This window comes from Pseudorca crassidens, chromosome 15 (assembly GCF_039906515.1).
Source record: "Pseudorca crassidens isolate mPseCra1 chromosome 15, mPseCra1.hap1, whole genome shotgun sequence".
NCBI classification, from domain to species: domain Eukaryota; kingdom Metazoa; phylum Chordata; class Mammalia; order Artiodactyla; family Delphinidae; genus Pseudorca; species Pseudorca crassidens.
In genome coordinates, this window is record NC_090310.1 from 79,249,476 (window position 1) to 79,268,019 (window position 18,544).

Here is an 18,544-nt window from a genome sequence, read left to right on the forward strand (position 1 = left end):
TGCTGCCCAACATCCTACAGTGCACAGGACAGGCTCCCAAGGCAGAGAACTGTCAAACCGAACATATCAATAGTGCTGAGGTTGAGGATCCCTGAGGTCTAAACTGGCCAAACCCTACCTCATCTTGTGTCACAGCAGATGGCCCAGCAAAGAGGGGGAGAGCCTACCAGGCCCCGTTCCCTCCACAGGCGTCTTCTTCCTCAGGGAGGGCAGCCAGCAGGCTCTTCCCTGGCACTGGGCAAATGCCACAGAGATCTAACTGGAAGAAGGCAATAGTCTCCAGCCCACCCAGCTTTCCAATTCACACAAGAAGCCTTCCTTTCCATGGGGCCCCTTCCAACTGTTCTCTCCCACAAACCTCCCACAAACTTTAGACAATGATTAAAGCAACGTTAAGGTCCCAGATGAACTGGGTAAACTAACCATCGTTTAAAAACCATCTTTTTTGGGCTTCCCTGGTGGCGCAGTGGTTGAGAGTCCGTCTGCCGATGCAGGGGACACGGGTTCGTGCCCCGGTCTGGGAAGATCCCACATGCCGCGGAGTGGCTGGGCCCGTGAGCCATGGCCGCTGAGCCTGCGCGTCCGGAGCCTGTGCTCCGCAATGGGAGAGGCCGCAACAGTGAGGGGCCCGCGTACCGCAAAAAAAATTTTTTAATAAATCATGTTTTTCATGGACAACTTGGAAAAATAAAAAGAATTTTTAAGTCTACAAATAACAAATGCTGAGAAGGTGTGGAGAAAAAGGAACCCTCCTACACTGTTGGTGGGAATGTAAGTTGGTGCAGCCACTATGGAAAATAGTACGGAGGTTCCTCAAAACACTAAAAATAGAACTACCATATGATCTAGCAATCCCACTCCCGGGCCATATATCCGGACAAAACCATAATTCGAAAAGATGCATGCACCCCAATGTTCATAGCAGCACTATTTACAATAGTCAAGACACGGAAGCAATCTAAGTGCCCATCGACAGATGAGTGGATAAAGAAGATGTGGTACGTGTACACAATGTTATTATTCAGCCATAAAAAAGAATGAAATAATGCCATTTGCAGCAACATGAATGGACCTAGAGATTATCATACTAAGTGAATAACTTAGACAGAGAAAGACAAATATCATATGACATTGTTTATATGTGTAATCTAAAACATGACCTAAATGAACTTATCCATGAAACAGAAACAGACTCACAGACACAGAAGACAGACTTGTGGTTGCTCAGGGGTTGGTGGGATGGGCAAGGGATGGAGTGGGAGTTTGGGATTAGCAGCTGCAAACTATTATATACAGAATGGATAAACAACAAGGTCCTACTGTAGAGCACAGGGAACTATATTCGATATTCTGTAATAAATCATAATGGAAAAGAATATATATATGCATAACTGACTCACTTTGCTATACAGCAGAAACTAACACAACATTGCAAATCAACTATACTTCAATAAAATAATTTTTTAAAAAAAGAATTTTTAATCTATTAGCACAACCAGCTTATCCCTTTTCTTTCCCCTTTGTAACAATAACATTATATTTTTAGACCAACAGCACCATGTTATTAGCACAGGCCACCACTTCCTAAATGTCAGGCATGACGTGGGCACGTCTACAAACCTACCGAGCTATTACTGACTTCATACTTTTAAATCAACTCTGTGTTTTTTACTGAAATGTATTCTAAAAGAAATCTTCCTGTCACTACTACAAAGAGGAAACAAGTATCACTTGGCACAAACAGAAGGAACTATAAACATATTTGCTAACCTTTCAATGTTTGGCCACGAGCCACCTAGTGATCTCTGGCGAAGCTTCCCACAGGCCAAGCTCTGAATACCTCAATCTTTCAAAGTCACATAAATAAAAGATGCTAGCTTTAAAAACAATCAGCACCATTCTATCTCTTTAGGTAAAAGTCATCAAAAAATATGTTACAATGAGTCTTTTTCTTTCTAAATTAAACCAAAGTCCACTCACTTTTAGGAGGGAAGCTCCAGGCACTTCATGTCCATTCCCAAAGGTGGCCATCAAGTCTGGCCAGCCCTAGTCAATGATTTTCATCACGTGCATCTGGGTAGAGATATTAGAAGAAACTTCTGTTTTGAGAAGTGACAGCCGAAAGTCCAAAGACGGATCATTCGACACCCCGCCTCCTACTTTCTACTTGTTGCATGGGTGGCCAAGGTCAAGGTCAAATGGCCACCCTGCTTCCTTAGGGACTGGCACCCAGGTGGCTCACTGGCCTTCCTCAGGGAAGCCCCGGCAAGAGTGGCGCCTGTATCCACGCTCTACCCTTCAGTATCTCCACCTGGGTTTGTAATTTCACATCTGGTGTCACTGCCTGTGCCTGGCATGGGCAGGGAGCACCTGGTCCGGGTTTGGTCAGTACAGGGGAGGGCCCACGGCAGGGATTCTGTAACAGGAAGTGGATGGCACAAGTGCAGCTGGGCTGGCAGAGGACGCACAGAGCACTTCCTGATGGGCCGCTACCAACGCCTGCTCTGTTCTCATCCAAGGGAGCAGAGAGCTGTTAATGCAACTCTCCACTGCATCACAGAGAGGGGAAGGGCTGGGGTCTATGCATTTCATTCACCAGCACAATCCCCATACATGCTCCCCCCAACACACCCCACCCCCCAATATTAATACCTAATATTAGGTATTAGAACTGCATACCTAATACCACGTCCACTGTGCCAACAGAAAGACACTGAAAACACACGCACCCCTACATACAGCCCATCCTTCTGATTTGTGATATTTGTTTTTGCCAATTCACCTACTGCCTAAAATTCGTAACCTCAAAAATCCATGCTCACAGCACTCTCATGGTCATTCACAGACATGCTCAGAGCGGAAAAAACCATCCGAGTCACCCACACACATTCCCAGCTGAGGCTGAACGGGGCAAGGATCTGCCTTCTCGTCTCCGCTCTCATACTGTACAAAAGTGCCCTCTTCATGGCCTGTTTAGTGCCATGTGTCCTGCATTTCTGTGCTTTTTGTTATCTATTATCACTGTTTAAAATGGTCCCAGCACTGTCAGCATTCCTAAGAGCAAGAAGCCTGTGATGTGCCTCATGGAGAAAAACACATGTGTTACATATAAGCTTCCTTCAAGGCATGAGCTGCAGTGCTGTTGGTCACAAGCTCAGTGTTAATGAATCAACAATATATTTAAATACCACGTCTTTCAACAGAAATATACCGAACACAGGGTTCTCTACTGATCGGTCGACTGAAATGCTGTAACCCAAGGCTCGCAGGAACCTAACCCTGTATTTCCCCCTAGGAGCTGTGGTTCACTGTTCGCTAATTCAGTGCTGGCAGGGACTTCACAGAACAAAACTACTGCAAGTAATGAGAATCAACTGTACTGTATACCTAATACTACCCTCCATGATGTCAACAGAGACAGGCATTTTAACATCACAAATCAGAAGTGACAGCTTCAATCAAAAGTTCAGAACTTCCCATTGAATAAACACATCTGTATAAAGAACTCCCTACGCGGGCACTGTTCGTCCACATCAACAGTGAATTCACATCACTGCTGCACCCTCGTCCTGGCGTGGCGTGAGCACCTCTGCAAAGGAGCACGTGGCCTGCAGCAGCCCTGCCACTACAGATTTAGCCATTTGAGGTCTGAGAGAGCTTCTGGCAGAGTCGAGTCCTCTGTGGCCATTTTCTGGCCAGAGTTCTCACTCAACCAGACTCTCTACAAAGTTCTAGAAAGACGAGGAGATCGTGTTACCCAGTGCAAGAGTCCGCATGAGGCTTGGTCCCTCTTCCAGGCTGTGCAAAGAACAATTTCTGGCGTTCTCTGAGGGCTCATATCTCCTCTGCATACATGATGCCCGACCACATGGGCTCTTACTATGTCGCCACTTTACGGAAGAGGAAACTGAGGCACAGGAGGGAAAAGACAGTGGTCTGGGACTTCCCCGGTGGCACGGTAGTTAAGAATCCACCTGCCGGACTTCCCTGGTGGCGCAGTGGTTGAGAGTCCACCTGCCGATGCAGGGGATACGGGTTTGTGCTCCGGTCCGGGAAGATCCCACATGCCGCGGAGCAACTAAGCCCGTGCGCCACAACTACTGAGCCTGCGCTCTAGAGCCCGCGAGCCACAACTACTAAATCCATGTGCCACAACTACTGAAGCCTGTGCTCTAGAGCCTGTGCTCCACGACAAGAGAAGCCACGGCAATGAGAAGCCCGCGCACCACAACGAAGAGTAGCCCCCGCTCATCGCAACTAGAGAAGGCCCGTGCTCAGCAACAGAGACCCAACGCAGCCAAAAAAAAACCTCACAGTAGACAAGAGAAATAAAAGCATATGTCTATACAAAGACTTGAATGTTCTTAGCAGTGTTATTTACAATAGTCAAATACTGGAAATAATCCAAATGTCCATCTTGGTGAACAGATAAACAAAATATGGTATATCTACACAATGGAATTCTATTAAGCAATAAAAAGGAACTTTAAAGCCATTGTGCTAACAAAAAAGAAGCAGACTCACAGACATGGAGAACAAAACTAGTTGTTACCAGTGGGGGGTGGGCGGTGCTAAATAGGGGCTGGGGAGCAAAAGGTACAAACTACTGGGTGTGAGATGAGCTCAAGGATGTACCGTACAACACAGGGAATATAACCAATATTTTGTAATAACTGTAAATGGAAAGTAACCTTTAAAAATTGTATTAAAAAATTTTAAATTAAAAAAAATGCTGTGAAAAAAGGCAGATACAAAGACAACATATTTTATGATTCCATTTATACGAAATTTCCAGAAAGGGCAAACCTATGAAAACAGAAAGCAGACCAGTGACAGCCTGGGATGAACTGCGAACAGGCACGAGGGAACTTTTGCGACTGATGGAAATGTTCAAAAACTGGATCGTGGGGATGGCTGCACAAACTCTATAAATCTACTGTAAAAAACTCAGTGAGCTGTACATTAACAGTGGATGTATTTTATGTGATGTAAATTATACTTGAATAAAGTTATTTATAAAAAAAAAAGGCTGAAATAGACTCTGTACCTAAATAGTCAGCTCTTTCTTAACCCAGTTCATCCAAAACTTCCTAATGCCCCAAGTCCAAATACATCAAAAATCAAAGCATCCTTGTCCAATTTGGCCACAAAACCCCAAATTATCACTAAGAGAAGGCAAAGTCTCAGTTCTGCCAGAGCTGCTTTCGACAATATCTATCACACCAGGGCGTCTACATACCTGGATGGAATAGTTTATGTAGTTAATCATTTCCTGGATTTGATCAGGAAGGAGCAATGAAGTCAGTAATATTTCTTTACTTCCTACCGTCAAAGGTCCTTCCTCTCAAAGGAGCGTTCTGGAGATCCCCCAAAGCAAACCTTACACAAAGACCTAATTATCACTATCTGTCCTAGTAAAGACCCAGGAGGTACTAAGCACTTAGTGTTCCAAACTTAACACGGATTAAGTCTCAAAACAATCCTAGGAGGTATACATAATTACTGTTACTCCCACTTTACAGATGAAAAAATGAGACCCAGAAAGGTAAAGTAATTTCCCCAAGTCACACAGCTAGTGAGTGGCAAAAAAAAACCCAGGCTTGCACCCAGCTCTCCAATCCTACGCCCACGCTCTTAACAAAATCTCTTGTGTTTCACCAAGAGGAGAACTTCATTTAGCCAGAAGGAAAGCACATGATGTCAGAAAAATGGTTTCCAGCAATGTGAGGCAAATGCCTTGTGTCCAAACAAAACCACTGTAATAGTTTTCTCAACATCAGGATGTGGTAACTTTCTCAAGAGAGAAAAGAGCTCTGGGCTACGGGATTCCTCCAGCAAATAAACTGCATGTCTTGGTGACATATGCTGAGTGACCCCAGCATTAATTATACTCTGTCTCCTGGGACCTGTGGCACCTATGTTTTTGGTTTTTTAACCACAAAATCCCCCAACCATCCTACAGCTTTGAGCCATTAGGTAAAAGGAGTTGATCCACCTCCTCACACTGAGTATCCCTATGACCTCCAACAAATTATTTAGCATCACTGAATCTGTTTCCCTGTCTATAAAATGAAGAAACTAACTCCAAAAATTCACACAGTTGTTATGAGGATTTAAACACAGCCATTTATCTCAAGTGCCCAGCAAAGAGTCTGACCCATCACAAATATATTTCTTATTCCTTTACCTCCCCCCTGCCCCCCCACCTTAAACTACAGGAAGCCTTTCCACCTCTCCGTGCTTCCAAAAGTGCTTCCCAACGCCAAGATCCGCAACTTGACAAGGCTACTCCTAAAAATGCAGGTTAAATACTAGAACATATACGCAAATACCTGGAATTCCAGATACCTGAGTTGAATTTGAATCCATGTCACTGTTTAGGAAATCAATTAGTTCCAAAGTGGCAAATTCTAAAGAAGGAGTGATCTTCCATGCCAATAACAAACAGAAATCTTTTTTTTTTCCCCAACTGTCGGCACCACTCCCTCTGGGCCCCTGTATCAACGGTGCATATTTCTATCATGGTAATCATCACTTTAAAATAATTATTTGCATTTTTCTCTCATGCACTGAATCAGAGGTTCTCAACTATGCCAGCGCATTAAAATCATCAGGGCAGCTTATAGCCAGGTCCCACCCCAGACTCTTATTTCAAAGGTCTAAAATGGGGCAGGGATGGTAATTGTTTAAGCTGCCCAGGTGATTCCAATGCAGGGTCAGGAGGCATGCACCTGTGGTCAGGGCTTGTTTAATTCGTATATGCACCCCAGACAGACAGACAGACACACACACACACACGCACGCACACACACGGCATTTTATCATTGTTTTTGGCACAAATTAATAACTAGAGGATCTTCGAGTCCACTGATCATATTAATTCATTAAAACACTGAGAAAAAAAACATTTACTGAGGGTGTATATTACATCAGGCACTATGCCAGGCACACGGCTCAAGTTAATTGTTACCGTTCTTTAGCCTTGAGCAGTCAGGATTACAACGCGCGCGAACAGTGAAGGAAAGGGTGGAGGGCTGTCGGTCTCGGGGGTCAGAGAGCCCGAGCGCAACCTGCAGTTTGCAGCATCTTCCCAGCAGTCCTCAGCCTCGCTGGGCTCGCTTCCTCCTCTGTATTCTGTCAAAGGGGCTCCTCACCGGGAGATTTAAGGAAGACTTTAAGAAGACAGGGACAAAGACCTCACAAAATGGCAGCTGGCAGCATTCTTCATTTTTCTTAATTCGACGGACACCTGGTGAAGCCAGCCTACTTGTTCACCCTCCTCACCCCCTCCATCAAGTAACTGACGCCGCAAAGAGCGGCCGCCACAGGGAAAAGGCCCAGAGAGAACAGGACGCCAAAGGGAAGGGTGGGTCCGAGGCCCGGCCCCGCCCAGCTGCGGTTCTCAGCCTTCACCCGACAACAGCCTCACCTGGGCGGCCTCGGAAAATGCACGTTTCCAGGTCCCACCCCCAAGAACTGATCGGCGGGTCTGGGCGGGGCCGGGGAATCTGCATTTTAACCAGCTCCCCTCAACCTTCCCCCCAGCTAACTCTGTCGCAGGCGATGCCACAGACCCTTAACACCTCAACAGGTCATTGCCATCCTCCGAATAAGAAGACGGCAGGGCGCAAAACATCCTCCCGTCCTCTCTCTCCAAGTGAGGGAAACCCTCACCAGGCTGCCCAGGGGCCTGCCAATGCGGGAAGCCACAGCAGGTGGCAACCCCTACGCCTGCCAGCGGGCTCCTTCTCTCAAACTGGGGAACCGTGGAGCGGGGGGGGTCTCCTGTTGACCAGTAGGAACCCTTCTCGCCCTCCTGCGGCTACTAGTTCGGGTCCAGCCGGGGCCGGGAGGGGAAGGCGGCCATCTGGGGGCTGAGACCCGGAGGCACTGATGGGGACCCCCCCCCGGCGGGTCTGCGGAGGAAGCCATGCCTCCCCCGACAAATAAACTGAGCATATCCGGGCTTCCGAGGACTCCACGCGCAGAGCAAGGTTTGATACTGACCGAATCGTAATTACAACGACAAGGAGTAATCAGGAAACAAAACGGTTAAGAGGCAAGGCTGATCCCAATTCCACGCGCGTGTAAACAGCGCTGGGCAGGCCCGGCTTCTCGGGGTTTCGAAAGGAAGGTGGGCATCGGTGAGAGGCAGCCGGGCGCTTGGGCCCAAAAGGGACGCGATCGCGCCGGGGGCCCGGGCGGGAACTGGAGCTGAGCCGAATTCCCTCCCAGCCCGCCCGCCCGCCCGCCCGCCGGCCTCCCAGGCCCGGCCACCGGCTCATGGCGCCGGCCAACCTGTCAGGCCCGGCCCGCCCTGCCCGAGCGCCAGGCTCCGGCCGCGCGCGGACAAAGGAGGGCGGCCAGCCCCGGGTCCCGCTCACCCGCCGCGGGGCCTGCTGTCCATCCGCTTCTTCTGGCGCACCGGCTGCAGTGGGATGTTGTCCGTCATGTCGCCCGCGCCGCCCGCCTTGGCCGCCGTGCCCCCCGCGCCGCCTGGGCCGCCGCCCGGTCCGGCCTCCGCGCCACCGCCCGCCGGCGCCGCGCCGCCCCGGGGGAGGAGGCGGCGGCAGCGGGCGGGCCGGGCCCGCAGCGAGGGGGCGAGCTCGCGAGCGCCGGGCCACGCGCGGAGCCGCCCGCGCGGCCCGACCGACGGACACGGGCGCACCATGGGCCCGAGCTACGCGCCGCGCCCGCTCACCCCGCGCCGCGCCTGCCACGGGGGGCGGCCGGCTGTGTCCGCGCCGCCGCCGCCGCCGCCGCCGCAGTGTCCCCGCCCCCGGCCCGCGCCGCGCGCCCCCCACGCGCGCCCACCCGGCCACGCGCCCCCCGCCCACGCCCCGCCGTGCGCGCGCGCGCCCGATCCCCGCCCCCAGCCGACACCACTTTCACGCGCACACACTGCCACGCTCCCTCGGCCTCCATCCTCTCACGTGCTCACCCTTGCACGTTCACACGCGACCCTCGCACACACACACGCACACTCATTCTCACCTGCTTACTCCGCACCAGCATCCGACCTTCACAATCACACACGCACACCTGCACGCACACACCCTGCTACACTCACGCCCATGAGTCACCTTTGTCCGCCCTGGATCTCAGGCCTCACACACGTGTGCCCCCAGGAATCACAGTCACACCGGGACCCACGCTCTACCTCACTCCGCTTTCCGGACTCCCTTACCCACCATCCTTCACCATCCCCTACCCTCACTCTCCCACCTGGACCCCTGAGATTCACAATCACAGCATGCACTTACGCACCTGCACACCCTCGTTCTCACACACACTCCTTCACCTACCTCTGGGGCTGACACACGTACCCTCTCAGTCACCCAGACCAACACGTGCACCTACATCCTCTCCTACAGTGTCCTGGATCCACTGACTTTCCAAGGACTCAATAAAATTTTAAGAACTGAAAGAAGATGAATAGTGGTTAAGGAAGGAGGGAAGGAAGTTAAAAATCCATATGTAATGAAAGAGCCTCAAAATGTAACGCCGTGTAAACTAACCTACGGCAACTAAAGGAAATTTTGAAGTAGCCACATCTAGTACATTTCATGCGGGATGCGGGTGCCTTTTGTTTGCGATGAACAAGGGCAAAGCCACCAAGTGTCTGTGTCTGGGGCCTTGGGTGAAGTGGATCCCAAACCAAGAAGTGTGACTTATCTCATGTTCCGATGAAGTTCCTCAAGAAAAGCATGTCATTAGACGTTGCTGCATGGCACCTTTGAAGGGAAAACAGCATTCTTTGGCTAACAGACCCGGTCTGCTTTGCGTCCCGTACCTAGGACAGTGCTAGGTGCACAGCGTGATACACACACAGTCAACTCTCAGTAAAGGCTCATTGAGTGGAGGAAATGTAAACATCCTGACCCACCAATTATGGCATCAGAGGAGGCCCCACCCCCTCCCACCTGCTCCCCTAAGGTCCCCTCTCAAACCCCACCCACCTCAGACCCCTTTCTCCACTCCACTACCATAGAAGGTAACAGACAAGACCGAAGAGACTGTGGCCCTTTAATCCAAGTTCCCCCACACAGCTGGTGTTCAGTAAATGTGAGCTCTTGTTTTTTGGGGGGTTTTGTTTTGTTTTGTTTTGTTTTTGCGGTACGCGGGCCTCTCACTGTTGTGGCCTCTCCCGTTGCGGAGCACAGGCTCCAGACGCGCAGGCTCAGCGGCCATGGCTCACGGGCCCAGCCGCTCCGCGGCATGTGGGATCTTCCCAGACGGAGGCATGAACCCGTGTCCCCTGCATTGGCAGGCGGACTCTCAACCACTGCGCCACCAGGGAAGCCCTGAGCTCTTCTCTTGTCTTGTTTTGTTTTGTTTTGTTTTGTTTTCTGAGCTCTTGTTTTAATCGAGCACCTAAAACACACGTGGAGTCCCACATTTAATCCTCCCAGCCCTGCCAGCTGAGTCTAAATGGTCACACCCATTTCACAGGTGAGGAAACTGAAACTCAGAGTGGCCTGCACAAAGCAACGTGATTAGGAAGGAACTCAGCTGGGCTCCCAGGCCCGGTCTTTCCTGATCCAGAAGGCAGGAAAAATGCCCTCCAGTGACCAACGGATTCAGTTATCATGACATTTCCAGGTACCTATTAATCCTGATTCCAAATATCTTCCAGCTCCCTCTGCTCCTTGTGGAGCCCACCCGTGGCCACCCTTGTCAGGCTGTGCCCTCATTGTCTAGAATATGCAGTAATAATAGTGGCTCCCTCATCTGAGATCCTGTATCACTTCCACCATCTCCCAACTGTAGAACCAGAGGCAACTTACAAACTGCTGAGGCTCAGTTTCCTCATCTGTAAAATGGGGATAGTACCAGCCTCAGAGGATTGTTGGAAGGGTTAAATGGGCCAATCATGTACATAAAGCAATTCGAAGAGTGCATACGCAGAGGGAGAATGTGGGCAGTTCAGGATTGTTGGAAGAATTCAGGGCAATAATAGGAACATATAAAGCACTTAGTGCAGCGCATGCCACAAGGTCAATTCTCATCAAGGTTAGCTACTACAATTTCTCGTCCTCCTCCTACAATGAATATTATTTTTTTTCCTAACTAAAGAAAGAACACCACAGTGTTATCAAATGGTGGTCTCTGGACAAAAAGATTCTAGATAGATATTTGAAATATAATTCAGTCACTAGATTATTTTTTGTAGTAGTTAGTACAGAGAGCTCCATATCCCATCCCATACCCACCTTACCTCATATCCACCCCCACCCCAAACCCAGCAGTCTCCCGTATTAACATTTTGCATTACTGTGGTACATCCAAGTGGATCTTAAAATTTTATGTTTTGTCTATACTTTCTGCTTTTTCTCTAGTGAACAGGTATCACTTTTACAATGTCTTTCTTTAAGTAAATACATTTTTAAAAGACCAAAGAGCCCCCTCAGTCTCCAAAGGTAATAACATTTTCATATGAAAAGAGGCGATTTTTATTGCCTTTGCATTTTCCAAATTTCTTTCAGTGCACTTTTATAATCAATACAGAAAACACTTTAAAAGACTCCCTTCCAGCAAGGCAATCCCTCAGGAAAGGAGGCACTTAAAGGCTTTTATCTCTTCTTGAGAGAGATCCAGATGCTTGCGTGAGATAGCAGAGAGCCTGTGGGGAGAGCAGCAGAGCTGGGGCAGTGATGGCATGAGGATGGGAGGAGGGGCACAGCATCCCTCTTCCGGGCCCAGCCCTGCCGCCTTCTCCCTGTGGTCCTAGGAATGGTCACCTCAGGTCCTGCTTTCTGAGGAGCAGCCCCTTTTGTGGCCCTTGACAGCCATCTCCATCCAAGGGCCCCATCCAAGAAGCCACTGACCCCTAGAAAGCTGGAGCAGAAAGATCTTTGACAGGTAAACCAACCTAGTCTAGCCTCTTGTTTCCAGAAATCAGAGAGACTGAGGCCCACAGAGGTCACCCAACCTCACCAACAGATGTTGGGCCCAGACCATAATCGATCTTGAGACTCAGTCGAGCCCACGCTGAACCCTCATTTTCACGGATCACCAAGCTGGCTGCAGCTGGTTACAGAGTGTTGGTGGTAAGAGGACATGAAGTCAGGGGCACTAATGGGTGAAACAGAGTCAGGGAAAACAGGAACAATGACTTAATGAAAATGTTTTGGGTAAACTCAGGCTGGGGAGAGAAGTTCTTTTGGTGCCTAGAATCTTCTCTCTGAATGAATTCTCTCTGAATGAATGCATTCGTTTAGGTAGTCCCTAAAACAGTTTCTCAGCCTCAGCACTACTGACATCAGGGCTGAATATTTCTTTACTGTGAGAGGCTGTCCTGTGCATTGTAAGATGGTTAGCAGCATCCCTCATCTCTATCCACTACATGCCAGTAGCAGCTCACCCCCTTCTCCCTGGTTGTGGCCTCCACTGATGTTTTCAGACACTGCAAAATGTCCCTGGAGGGCAAAACTGTCCCTAGTTGAGACCCACTGGGCTAGAATGTGATGTTAAATCATTTCTAAATCTCTAGTAAAACTGTGTCTCTAACACTAATCTTATCTCTCCCCCTTTTTGGGGAAAGAACTTTGTAAGTGCTTTCCACAAGCACCTATATCTAGCTAGGATTTAGTAACATTACTTTGTTTGTAGGGTACTGTTTTTACCTCCAAAAAGACAGAGGAAGTTTAGGGAAAACACCCCTGAACAATTCATTCAAGTCATCTTCACCAAGGACCTACAATATTCCAGGCCCTGGGGATACAGTGAAGAGACACACGATCCCTGCTGCCTAGGGGGGGGGCTCTGCTGGTTCCTAGAGGTAAGAAAAGACTGGTCATCTTCAGCAAGATGACCAGATGACCCGTCTAGCACACTCTTCTGGGTTACCTGTGTCTTTCCTTGTCTTTGAGCTCTCTTGCAACTCTCTAACTTGCAGAAAACCCAATAGTAACACAAACGATTCTTCTCCATAGAAATGCAAATGAACTTTGTCCAATGGAATGCAGTTGATTCTAGCCCTGTGGATACTGACCATTTTTTGCATCTTTATGTAAATTCACTTCAACTTTCCTGATTGCCTGAAATTGGGGAGTTCTTTCAATTCTCCTTTCAATCAGTTGTAAAACTCTTGATACAATCTTAGACACATTCATTTTACATTTGTAGGAGTCCTGATTTTCCCCTTCTAAAATGTTATATTTCAACAGGATAGACAGAAAATAAACAAGCAAACATTTCAGAGAGTGCAAAATGCCATGTGGATAACAGAACACGGCAATGTGAAAGAGATATTGTGCTTTTGTTTATCATTCTTTCTTGATAAAAAGTTGGCAACACTAAGCAATTCCCTTCTATTCCAGGTATATCTACAGCACTTACCACCAGAGAAGGTCATTAGTTTCACTGTTTTTAATTTAAGGACCCACAATTATCCCTTCAGGATAAAATAAACCTTCCTATCCTTTGTTCCATTCCTTGTCTTTAGAACACTGGTATTTCTTTCAACTGACTTCTTTCCTTAAGACAATAGATTGTTTACAAAGGGTGGGAGGGTGGAAAATGACAGGGGAGCTAAAGAGAGGGGAAGAAACACAAGTCATTTGGGATGTTCATTCTTCTCCCGGAAAGGTCACATATTTAGACCTTGAAGTGCAGAGCTTGACGCTTCTTTTAAACACCTTTGCCGGGTCTTACCTTAATACCACGACTGCAAAGTCCACTTCTGAGAGGTAAATTTACTTATCCTCATTTTGGCCTAGCTTAGCTAATTCTCCATTTTTCTTTTATTTAGAAATAGTTGGATTAAAACAAAAATAGTTGGAATTAGTCACAGAAAAGTGATAAGGAAGGACCTGGGGGGTTTTGGTGTTTTGTTTTTTTTAGGCAAAAGTCTTGAATTTCCCTGGATGCCAAGAGCAATAAACCCCTCGACCAAAAGCAGCTGCTTCTTTGAGCGCATTACGAGACTTTAATAACTTTGAGAGTTCACTCATTTTCTCTGAAGAGAAATGAGCATTCCTTATTTAGGCAGTTAATGATTTTGTTTGGAAACAAGAAAACAAAACTGGGGGAATAGCTAGGACTGAGAATAATTACTCCACAAGAAGTATATGCTTTCTCCACTGGAAAAAGTGCCCCTTTAAATGATTTACATGGTTACAGAATCCATAACATCAGTGGTGCCAAGGAGAGAAGAAAGTAAAGGTATGAATTAGCTGCTGTGGTGTTTAGGTCTCCGTCAAGACAAGGTCGGAGTCACAAGGTTAGCCAAATATAGCTCTGATGGATTCAGCATAGGCTCCCAATACCAAGAAAGGGCCTGGAGAGCCAGCAACGTTCTGCCATTTTGTAACTTCCAACCACACAAGCATCCAAATGTCCTGGGGTAATTTGTCGAAGGCGGTGGTGGAGAGGGGGTAAAGTGTACAGGTAGGAACCAATGAAATTGTAACTACTGCTGAAATACCATTACTCACGTATCTATATTTGAAGACACGCAGAAAACCCACCTTAGAAATTACCCCACCAGCCTACTCTTTTTTCACATTTTATTAATCAGAGAATGATGATGTATGTCATTTCATGCATGTCCCACGTGTTATGAGCTGCAAAGAACCACATCACCTTGAAGGTAAAGGAGCTGCCCACCGCCTGGGGGCTTCTGACCCACGTGACTTCCTTCCTCAGTCCCAAAAGATTGAACCAGGAGACTCCGCCTGATCCAGAGTTGGGACAAATCATACCCAACCAACTAGGATAGTGTTGATTTTCTGAACTAAACAGGAAATAGCGATGGCTAACTATTTTACACGTACTATGTCTCAGATTAGATGAGCATAAAAATGCATCACCTCCCCATTGTCTTATGAATCCAATATCATCCCCATTTTGCAGACAAGATATCCAAGGTTTCATGTTGTCTTGTCTTAGGGCAGGCACCCCGCCCAAGTGTTGAGCTGGGACATCTTGCCCAAATGAAGACCCAGTGTTCTCACGATGAACCCTTCTTTTCCCCCGATTTGAAATGTACCTGTTTCATCTAACTCCTCGCTGATTTTTTTTCTGGACTTTCTATGTATCCTGACGTAAGTTTCCTGTTTGGGCTCAGGGATCTGCTGAGTTGTAAACAACCGGAGTTACTTTTGAAACTATTGAAGGGCTTCCTGTCAATGTGCAGATTTTCAACACCTTCCGCGAGGTTAGGGTTTAGCTGAACTGTCACCTGACTCAGGGGCTCTTGGCAAGTTCTGCCGCCATAAAGGTGCAACTTTTCCACCTGGAGGTGGACCTCTCCCAAGCTTTCTCCAGGCCCTCTGCAAATGCACGTTCCTCATGCAACGCAACAAATCCTTTCCCAGAACACTTGTCTTTAAGCAGGTTCTGGGCGTGCCAACTGAAAGCAGAGGGCCAGCAGGAAAGGTGGAAGTTCTTTTTTTTTTTTTTTGCGGTACGCGGGCCTCTCACTGTTGTGGCCTCTCCCGTTGTGGAGCACAGGCTCCAGACACGCAGGCCCAGCGGCCATGGCTCACGGGCCTAGCCGCTCCGCAGCATGTGGGATCTTCCCGGACCGGGGCACGAACCCGCGTCCCCTGCATCGGCAGGCGGACTCTCAACCACTGCGCCACCAGGGAAGCCCGGAAGTTCTTTTTTTTCAGCTTTACTGAGATATAACTGACATCGGGAAGTTTATTCTTAAAGTCAAAAGCCTTTTGGGACTCCCTCAAATCGTCCATCAAGTATCAAAAACTGTTGTGAATACACAGAACCCACAGAGGAAGACACAACATAGGCAGGTCTCAAGTTAAAAGAATACGTTCTATGGCAGCTGTACTGCTGACAACCTATTCTTCTGGCTTCAAAGATTAAGGCCGAGGGCTTCCCTGGTGGCACAGTGGTTGAGAGTCCGCCTGCCGATGCAGAGGACACGGGTTCGTGCCCCAGTCCGGGAAGATCCCACATGCCGCGGAGCGGCTGGGCCCATGAGCCATGGCCGCTGGGCCTGCGCGTCCGGAGCCTGTGCTCCGCGACGGGAGAGGCCACAGCAGTGAGAGGCCCGCGTACCGCAAAAAAAAAAAAAAAAAGATTAAGGCCGAGCAAACAGCCACACACACACATGCTTACGAAACAACTGCAAACACACGTGGAAACATTCATAATCTTTGTCCTAGCAATCCCTCAAGGAGGAATTCACCCTGGAGTCAAGTGCAAGAAAAGTTAGACCACAAAGATGATCAAAACCAAAGTCTGGAGGAAACATAATTACTGTCCAGCAATAGCTGATTAAACATTTTTGTATTATTGCAGATATTTTAAAAGGATTAGCCAGAAATGTGCTTTACCTTGGAAAGATGTCTCTAATATGTGAGAGGAGAAAGCATATTTTCCACTTAAGTAAAACAATTCTCATACATTCGAATCTAGAAAGACATAAAACTTAGCTGTAGGGTAGTATCAATTGTGAGAAAGGATGAAAATTCTAAATACTTGGGACCAGGGCATATTAGTTTAGATCAGCAGTCCCCAACCTTTTTGGCACCAGGGACTGGTTTGGTGGAAGACAATTTTTCCACATACATGGGTGGGGGAAGGTTCAGGCGGTAATGCGAGGGGTGGGGGAAGGTTCAGGCGGTAATGCAAGCGATGGGCAGCGGCCGATGAAGCTTTGCTTGCTCACCTGTCACTCACCTCCTGCCGTGTGGCCCGGTTCCTAACAGGCCATGGATTGGTACCAGTCCACTGCCCAGGGATGGGGACCCCTGGTTTAGATCCCTCCATTTCAATTATCTAAACGATTGGGTTTATCTCGCTCTCAGTCAACAGAGTGGCTGCTTTACCCTAAATTTAGATGAGTTGAGGTCAAAGAACATCAAACCCCGGGGAGGAGGGCATCCACCTGCAAAGGAAGTTGACACGCAGAGCGCACATCAGGTCAAAGGCAATACGGACACAACTCCTAGACCTTTCCTGGATGTCAAGACTCCTTTCCAGGATGCTACGGTACCCACATCCATTACATAATGAGCCTGATGCTGTGTCTTGCAAAGACACAACACAGCACAAGAGGGTACTATGCCAGGAGGACATTACCATGGTCCTGCCCTTGTGTCTCTCCTCAAAGAGCACTTTTCCCACCACCCTAAGATTCTTCCCTTGGAATTAAATCCCACCTCCTGTGTGATTCTCAGCCCATCCCCCTCTAAGCAGCCAGCCTGTAAGTATGAGATGATTAAAATACTGTCTCTCTGGGAATTCCATGGCGGTCCAGTGGTTAGGGCTCTGCACTCCACTGCAGGGGGCACAGGTTCGATCTCTGGTCAGGGAACTAAGATCCCGCATGCAGTGTGGCATGGCCAAAAAAATCAGAAACAAAAACCAGAACCTGTCTCTCTGCCCAGTGACGTGTAACCAGGTATGGATGGGTTGAAATGTGGGATCATCTAGGGCCTGATAAATTTTCCACAGTTACAAGCGAACACAAGCAAAGTTCTCTAGAAGGAGAGGACTCTAATAAAATGCCTTAAAAAAGAAAGATACCAACCAGCAAGTAGTTAGCTGTGTGTGCTTGAGTAGTGGGTCAAGCATAGACGTAACCAGATGTGCAGCTTCTATTCCAGGACCTAGAGAGACCAAGGGAGCTGGAAACGATTGTCAGTTAAGGATTCTCAGGGCTGTTTTTTTTTAATTTTCTGGCTGCGCTGCGCAGCAGGTGGGGGTCTTAGTTCCCCCCACCAGGGATCGAACCCACATCCCCTGCATTTGAAGCGTGGAGTCTTAACCACTGGACCACCAGGGAAGTCCAGGATTCTCAAGCTTAGAGCAGAAACTACCAGAAAAACTTACATACACGCCTGGTGGTGAAAAAAAGAACCATCCAAAATTTATTCTCCAACAGACAGACAGCATCAGCAGGTAAAAACTACAGGGGTTTCTCCGTAGATCATACATTCACAAGGCATTATTAGCTTAACAAGTGAGAAAGCCTCTGGTGTATTTTCTGTAACAATATCCACTTCACAGTGTAAACAGGTACTATTATGTGTTCACTTACAATTCCAGAAGGAAAGGCACAACTTGGCAAAACAAAAAAAATTTTTTTTGGATCCTAAAGTCAGGTGCAATTACCGAGAGACAGACTTGAGAACAGTCACAATCCACTTTTCCACATAGAGGGGCAAAGACTTCACCCAGAAATGTGGGTCTTTCTTTCTCCTTCCTTGTTAAATCCTCAAGAGTAACGCTTCATCGTCTGCTTAATATCACATATACAAAAGGGGGATTAAGAAAAAAAGAATCACAACATGTTGAACTTCCAGCTGCTCCCACCAATACATCAACTCTTAGGTTTACGACAGGACCTAGGAACACTTCAGCGGTCATCAAATAAGAAAATAGAGACTATAGCTACAAAAATAACACATGAATGAGGTAGATAAATTAAAGCTTTCACATCCAGGACTTGCCTGTTCCAACTTGGTAGCCTTCATGCAATACTCAGAAAAAAAAAAAATCTTCATAATTACTTGGCATAAGTCACAATCAAGGAACTTCTGGTACAAATTAGTATAAGAAGTTATTAGTGTAT

The 18,544-nt window shown here is 47.8% G+C and overlaps 1 protein-coding gene across 4 annotated transcripts in view; it reads right to left on the minus strand.

The window, feature by feature from the left end:
• The window catches only part of ATP9A (ATPase phospholipid transporting 9A (putative)), a 133,310-nt gene extending 124,774 nt beyond the window's left edge, over positions 1 to 8,536 (minus strand). For 2 of the 4 annotated variants that reach the window (XM_067708464.1, XM_067708463.1), the window contains exon 1: positions 8,385 to 8,536. In XM_067708464.1, coding sequence (XP_067564565.1) covers positions 8,385 to 8,452 — 68 coding nt within the window. In that variant the 5' untranslated portion in view covers positions 8,453 to 8,536. Of the gene's footprint in view, positions 1 to 7,196; positions 7,323 to 8,007; positions 8,163 to 8,384 lie in introns of those variants that run through there. The other 2 variants (XM_067708467.1, XM_067708465.1) reach the window with 2 other exon arrangements.
• Positions 8,537 to 18,544: the final 10,008 nt, after the last annotated feature.